General features: G+C 47.0%; 1 protein-coding gene across 1 annotated transcript in view; it reads right to left on the bottom strand.

Annotated features, from left to right (window-relative positions):
* Positions 1-6,437, bottom strand: part of CADPS2 (Ca++-dependent secretion activator 2) — a gene marked incomplete at its 5' end in the record, with an annotated part of 168,979 nt that extends 162,542 nt beyond the window's left edge. Inside the window, one exon of the mRNA XM_009076477.1 lies at positions 6,105-6,437. Coding sequence (XP_009074725.1) covers positions 6,105-6,437 — 333 coding nt within the window. The remainder of the gene's footprint in view (positions 1-6,104) is intronic.
* Positions 6,438-7,591: the final 1,154 nt, after the last annotated feature.

The raw sequence follows: 7,591 nt of genomic DNA, 5'->3' as shown, positions 1-7,591 counted from the left end.
CCGCCCCCTGCCGCTGGCTGCTACAGGAGTAATTACAACCCTGCAGAAGGCTCCAGGCTGCCATTTCTGTTTCCATGGAAATAAATACTGAATTACTGAAAACAGAGCATGATGCTTTGTGGATTTTGAGGCTTTTGATCATCTCAAAACCACTTTAACCCATTTTTATTGGTGGTGGCTTTGTTTTACGGGGTGGGGGAAAAGGAGGGGACGATGCTCACAGTGTTGAAATAGGTGGAGCAACTGCAAGGAGTTTTAAATAGTGAAAGAAGGGAAAAAAAGCCAAGGGGTCTTGATGCCCTGGGGATTTGCAGTGCCGGCCAAAGCTGCTGGTTGTCCACAGCACCAAGATATACAGCCCTGGAGAGAGGAGCCCATGGAGGCCCCCTTGGTCCTTGCCTGCAGCCTCACAGCAGCCCTGGCTCACTGCCACTGTCCCCAGGACAGGCTGTTTGCAGGGGCTCTGGGGCCCAAGCAAACCTCCTTCCCTTTTGGAGGGGTCAGAATTAGTGCTCAAATGCCCAGAACTGCAGACGGACAGTTCATAGACATTAAGATTCAAGACAAATCTAGAATAAAAAAGGAATTATTTTGTGTTCTTTAGAAAGGACGAATAGGGAGCAGAAGGGAGGGATCTGTGACTAAACCCGAGCCTCTGAATTGAAGGGACAAAGAAGTGCACAGACAGGTAACTCCACGCTGTGCACGATCCTGTGCTCAATGCTCAGTGCAAGGCGTGGCTGGGAATTCATCACAACAACCTAAATGAAATACTTGGTTTGGTGAGGAACATAAACTAAACATTTATTCTGAGGTGACCTTAACCTTCATCTCACCATCTGAGCTGTCACAGTGCCTCACAGGAACTTCTGCCTCAACTTGGGCTGCAGCTTCCAAGTACCACTGCAGCATCTCTGCAAAGGGAGAGGGTTTATAAAATATGTTTATGGAGGTGTCTGCAACTTTCAGCTAAGCTGGCAATGTCAGCTCTCGCCATGTGATTGCCACGTGCCACGTTGTGTGTCAGGCATGTGATTGCTTGATGCTGGGCTCGACACGCCACAGAGAGTCGAGAAACGAAGTCTGGTAGAACCACATGAACTGCAGAGATGAGTGAGGGGCAGAAGGTGAGACACCACCTCAGCAAATCATCTCTAATACTGACTGGAGCTAAAATCAAACACTTGAGTCAGGACAGAAATCCTAAATATCTTTTCTGCTAACACTTCTGAAACCAATTTTTTTTGGCAGGGGAACTTTCTGCTTTGTGAGAAATGTCAGCCTTTGGACACAGTGTCCTAATTCAGCTGCAAAAATAAATGTCAAAACAGTGAATTCTAGTTTCAAGCCAGCTCTGGTTGACAAAATTTGGGTTGAAATGTTTCTAGCTGAAATCACAGGCCCCAAAAACTTACGAAACAACTCCAGTTGCACTGGTGAGAGGCTTTTGTGCCTGTACATGAAATAGCCACCAGAAGGCAATGGGACCTGATCTGTGTTGCAGCCCACCCACACATGCACACTTCTCTGATGCTTTGCCTTCCACATGGATGGGCAGGAATACATGCTGAAAAACCATGACCATGTATTAGTATCACTCAGCTGGTTTGACATGCATATATTTAGTTATTTGCTTGCAAATCTAGTATCTAAGGGAATTATGCTTAGCACAGGTATTCTGCACATTTAAGAGAAATGGCACAGTGTACAGGACACATTACGCCCAGGAAAGAAGAGAAAGTCTGATTGTGAAGCCTGAGAGTTCAGAGAGTTCTGCAGGGAGAGCCCAGAGTCCTGTGCTTCCTCCAAAGGGGGAGGATGGAAGTGTGCAGCTCATCACAGACACCGTCTGGACATCTGCTCCTTCTGCTGGATTAACTGAACAGCACTGTACTAGCTCCTGCTCTTCTCACTGTAGCTAAAAATGACTTTCAAACACAGCTTGAGATAGAAAAGTAAATCACTGCCCTACGGCTGGGTAAGAACAAGACGGGGAGAACACCACAGCCTGATTTTCAGAGATGCTGCTGCAATTCAGCTGTTATGAAGGTCAGTAGGAAATACAGGGCCCATGCCCAAGGAAATACCAACTGCAGCAACGACCCAGGTTTGGAATTGCCCAGCACTTACAGAAAATAGCTCCCTCTATGACTCTTCTACAACCACAGGCTAATTACAAAGCAGAAGAGCTAAACTCAAGCCTTGTCGACAGGCTCTGAACCAGAAACCCAAGACTGAAACACATTTCTCCCTCCACAAAGCCTCTTGCACACCAGAGGAGCTCTCTGCTGGAGCCAGAGATACTCAAATACGCTGATTCCAGTGGAGCAGAAACATCAAGCCACGTGGTGTCTGTTATGCAAAAAGTGCAAGACTCTGTGTATTATTTAAAATGTTCTAGTCAGAGCTTGTGCTTAACAACACTGTTATCTTCACAACCATTCTGCTACAACACCACTTCCCATCTTTGTTTCCTAAAAGCCTTTCCAACTGCATCAATCCCTTTTGCTCTGTTGCTATCTCAGATCCTGCTATATCACTGCTATCACATTAAGAATACACTTATCTCATACCACCTGGGGATATTGTATTAAAAATAAAAATCTCTTTAGAAATCATCCTCCTTCTGCACAAACAAAATATTATCTCAGAAGTGAATGGAAATGCTGCCCCAGTGATGTAATCATTATGCAATTAGTGTGATGTAACAGGAGGCCACATAGAGAAAAGCACCTACTTCCAGACTGCAGTTCAAGCATTTTTTTTTCTGCTCATACTTTTGGAAGACAATAACTAAGCAAAACCTTCTCACCTCTTGCCTCATTGCACAGCCTCTGGGGCAGTTTCACCCTGTACACCAAGGCAAGGGAGAGCACATCAAAGCCAGCCAATCCCTCTGTTCCCAGCTGACAGGAGCAACTGGAGAAGATAATGGGCTTTGCTTTTCTAAGCACAGGTGACTGACTGATAAACTGCATGAACAGCACTGTGCTGCCACTCTGGAAAGACTGATGGCATTCAGACAGACTGACAGGGGAAAGGCTTAGCTTCCCAATTCCTCCCATGCACAGCAGACAAATGCAGGTCAAAAATAAGTATAGCATATACCATACCAAACCACCTCTGGGAAGCTCATGATGGCCCCCAGATTTGTTTGGGAGGTTTGCTCAGTGCCAGTGTAAAGCCTGTAGCTGGCACCATGGCAGGATGCTGAGTCAGGGTGTGTGGTGGGTTTTAGCAGGAGCTGCCCGAGGGAGGAAAGCAAATGCATTAATCACCCACATGTGCACAACCCTCACCTGCACAGAGTTCCTGGGAATATTCTAATTTCAGCACAACCAGGAAAATCCAGACAGTAGGGTAATGATCAACGGGAAGAAGTCCTGCAGGAGCATGTCCCAGCCCTGACATGGCCCCAGCACAAATGTACATGCAAAGCCAGGAGCCATTCTTCCCCTCCAGCTGCCCTGAGCCCTCTCTCACCCAGCACCCATCCAGGCTGCTGCAATGATGTACACATGATTCTTCTCTCTCCAGATGTCACTGGATTTAGCACTGTAGTGTGGGCAGGTGTCCCTGGCTCCCTAATTGGTGTCAGACTTCCCACGTTGGAGATGCCATCAGTGCACAGAGGCTTAGCACAGTCCAAGGACTTATAGCACAGGAGAGTTTTCAAGCCATGAAGGGCAGTGCATAGTGGTTTGACTTCTATCTCCAGCCTGCAGCAGTCAGGCACCCAGCTGCTTGCTGTGGCTCTGAAATCTGCCTTGTGTGAACACCAAGAGCTTTTGGAGTAGGAAATAATTTGCTACTAAGGTTTAGGAGGGAAAGGGAAAAAATGTCTCCTGCTTTGGGGCTGATGCTAATACTTCATAATGAGAGATCAAAAGGAAGTTTTCATGGGGGAAAAGGGGCAGGTGCCTGAATCACTGCTCATTGCATATGATTTTCTGCTCTTCCCTGCAGCTCTGCTGCAGAGAACATGCTGGCCAAGTGGTGTGCACTTTTGGCTGTTGCTAGAAACTCCCCATACAAGCTAAGCAAACACAAACATTTATAGGTTGATAGGTTTTACTTCTACCCTACAACAGACTGTCTGCAAGCAATGGCTGAGACCGAGGGAAGGAGTAGTGGTCAACAGCAGCAACAGCTACCCTAAGGGCTGCTAGTGGCTACAGAGCTCCAGAGACTCCTGTGGTACAGCCCAGATGACATGACCACAGGCAGCACTAAAATAAGGGTCCTCAGAGCAAAGCCTGCAGTTTCCCTGGCCTTCCCTGCAGCACCTAATGGGAGAGGGAAAAGGAGCAGCAGCTACCTGTTCCTCAAGGGGCAGGGTCTCACCCCACCATGCTGACACCACATCACAGTAAACACTCACACTGTATCCCAGGAAAACACCAAACAGCTGAATGACTGCTGGCCTTGCAGCTTTCTGAGCCATGCCTTGTACAAAGGGCTTTCCCTTCTGCATAGCTAATCCTCACTATCCAGGTATTAAAAACAGAGTAACTCCCATGCTAATACTCACTTTCAACGGAAATTATGTCTTTCTGTAAAAGCTTAAATTACAGGTTTACTGCTTCCAAGTATTAGAAAAGACCCAGAATTAAATCCTTCACTTTCTGAGTAAAGCCAGGACCTACTGCAGGAAAAAGGTTGCTTGATGCAACAGGGCAATTTGAAGGGAGCAGCTCCTGTGTTCATGGTGTCAGCCAGAGAGGCTCTTACAAGCAGAGATCATCCACAAATCAGGGCAGCTGTGATCAAATACTGTTTTCTGCATCAGTGGGAACCACAAAGCAAGAGGTTAGGACTACACACACGCTCACGCAAAGCCACCCTAGTCCTTAGCCGAGTGCAGGTCAAGGGAGGATGAGAGACACAGGACTGGAGTTGGTTTAAGTTAAAAAAAAACCCAACCACTGCAGAACTGACTCAGCTCTCAACACATCACTGAAAATATTATGGTTTTGATTTTAAAGAAGTGCCTCCAACAAAGGATGGAGGCACGAAATCTGGTTTGTAAACACAATTTACGAGGTCCAGTGCAGCTTTTGCTGTAGTCTTTTTGCTAAGAAGACACATTACCCAGGGACATTTATTACCCTCTCCCCAATCTGCCATTAAGGGCTGAGAAGAAGAAAAACAAACGCAAGATAACTAAGCTCTTTACAGGAGAAAACACAGATCAAACATAATTCTCTGAGTCTCAAAATGAATTGGAAATGTCTAGACAGAAGACAGACAGAATTGGTCTCAAATGTATTAATTTCAATAAGAAGTTGAAGCCCTGAATTACGGGGAGTTTGCTCCTCCTCCAAAAACTTTCCACAGCATTACCTTACCCTCCCCGTGACTCTGACATCCTTTATCCCGCCTGAGATATTTATATCTGATAGCAGGGGACCATAATCTGGGTCACCAACAGCCTGGACAGCCTGGACAGCCCTCAGCAAGAGCTGCTGGAAAAACAAGCAGCACTGCAGAGTCCCAGCTCTGAGCCTCTGGGGAACTGCCTCTTGCTGGGGAAGAAAGAGAGGAATGAGAAAGGTTTCCAAGTACAAGTAGAGCCACTGAGAGGTCATGGGGGTTTGGGATGCTCTTTCCTTCCACCAGAGGCATGCAGGGATCACAGAGCTCCATCTACCTCAGGAGAACCCATACAGCCTCAATGAATGACTTCACATAAGCCACCCACCCCAGAGGCTCTTGGGCTCCAAGTACTAGTGAGTTATTGCAGGCTGCAAGATCTTATTTCTGTCATTTATAGGGTGAAGTGACAGAGGAAAAGCAAACAAGTCACAGCCAAACAGCCCACTTAGGCACCATCAAAGACCTGCTCACCCAGACAAAGAGCTGAGGAATAAAATATTCCCATCTCAGCAATCCTATGGGATTTCACAAACAAACAAGTAAGAGACCCACTTGGACAGCCAGAACAAAACTGGCAGTGCAGAAGTCCCACCATGAACCAAAACCCCCTTTCTTGGTGGAGGTTGTCTCAAAGACAGTCTGGTCAGACCCAAAGTTTCCAGTTCATAACAGCACTATTTCCCATTGGCAAGCCTTTCCCAAGAAACCCTCTTCCATTCCCACCTTACCTGACATGCATTGTACAGAAGCTGATGTTCAAATTTCTTGATCCCCAAAATGTTCTGGAACATCTCGTAGAGCTGCTCTTTGCTGAGGATGAGCTCCGAGGCAGCACTTGCCGTCATCCTGGCCTGTTGCTTCCGGGGATCCTCCTCCCCACGGTAAATAGCATCAAACTTTGCCATCCAAGAGCTCAGGACTGTCTCCTTGCTGAGCCCATCGATTTCTGGCAGGCTGCGCACTCTCTTCTCAATGTGCTTCTTGAAGACCTCCCGGGAGTCATTTGCTGAGCACCCTCCACTCTGCACCATCCTGGCCACACGGTCACTTTTCAGGAACACCTGCAAAAAAAAGGTGACTTCAAATGGTGTCAGTTAAAACAAATCCCCCTTAAGTACTGCAAAATGTGGTTTCCTGCTGGGAAGCTGCTAACTGGCTGCCAGGATACTTTCCAACTCCCCACTCAACAGCCACATGTGCCAGATGGACAGAGGTTTCAGCTGTACTTTGGGAAGCGTAATGAAATCAGATGAAGCTTCTGCTTTGTATCCACTAAAATGAAACATTTTGATGCAATTAGGACTTGATGTGATGCTGTGGTCGCACCTCACCAGATACATAAATGCCCTTTGGGAAAGCAGGATTATATTTTGTTCTATCAAATGTTTTAATAAGGAAGTCCTTGCACAACTACATCACCTAGCCAACTTGTGCCCTGCTAGAGGGAGCCTAGTCACCCTACTCAAGCCAACAGCACTGCAATGCATTTAACCTGGCAGCCAGGCCACTGGGAAACCTCTGACCAGTGTAACACCAGGCTTACACCTTAATTCTGCTACACCAGAGGAGACCTTTGTAGAGGGCCCCACTGTCACAGGAATGTTATTGCAATAATTAATTCAATGTTACCTTCAGTTAAATGACATCTGTATCCCCACTTCTCCCTTTTCCTGGTCTTCCCAACCTGGGCAACCAGGATTGCAAGAGCACCATTAAAATACCCTGGGAAAGGACAAGGACAAATGACCTGATCTTTGCAGATTGATGGGTAAACACCAAGGCAGCTCAGATCACTAGAAGGCAGCAGGGCCAGGCCACAGTGGAATGAGGCCAAATCCTTTCCTGCTCCAGCTCTGCTGAAGCACAGGATGGTTTAGCACAGCTTGAGGTTGCCTGGGAAGGCTTTGGAGAGGTGCAGGACACTGAGAGCAGGAGGAAGGGAGGGAGAAGGTGTTTGATAAAGATGTTCTCACTGCAAAAGCAGATGGGTCAAAACATAAGATTCCTGCAGACCAGGAGATGTCCCAGGAGCAGTGCCAAGCTGAAAGGTGAGAGGGATGGGGATATTGTGTTGGCTGTCCTCTCCCAAGCCCTGAACACAGGAGAGCAATCGATGTCCAGTAAGAAAACTGCTGTATTATTAATGATGCTGAGAACTGATGAATAATACAGCAGCTTGGGAAGAAGCTGTGACAGCACAAGAGTGTATCTGTCA

This window comes from Acanthisitta chloris, unplaced genomic scaffold (assembly GCF_000695815.1).
Source record: "Acanthisitta chloris isolate BGI_N310 unplaced genomic scaffold, ASM69581v1 scaffold1356, whole genome shotgun sequence".
Lineage (NCBI taxonomy): Eukaryota > Metazoa > Chordata > Aves > Passeriformes > Acanthisittidae > Acanthisitta > Acanthisitta chloris.
The sequence above is the reverse complement of the archived record's forward strand: the minus strand, read 5'-3'. Positions and strand labels throughout refer to the sequence as shown.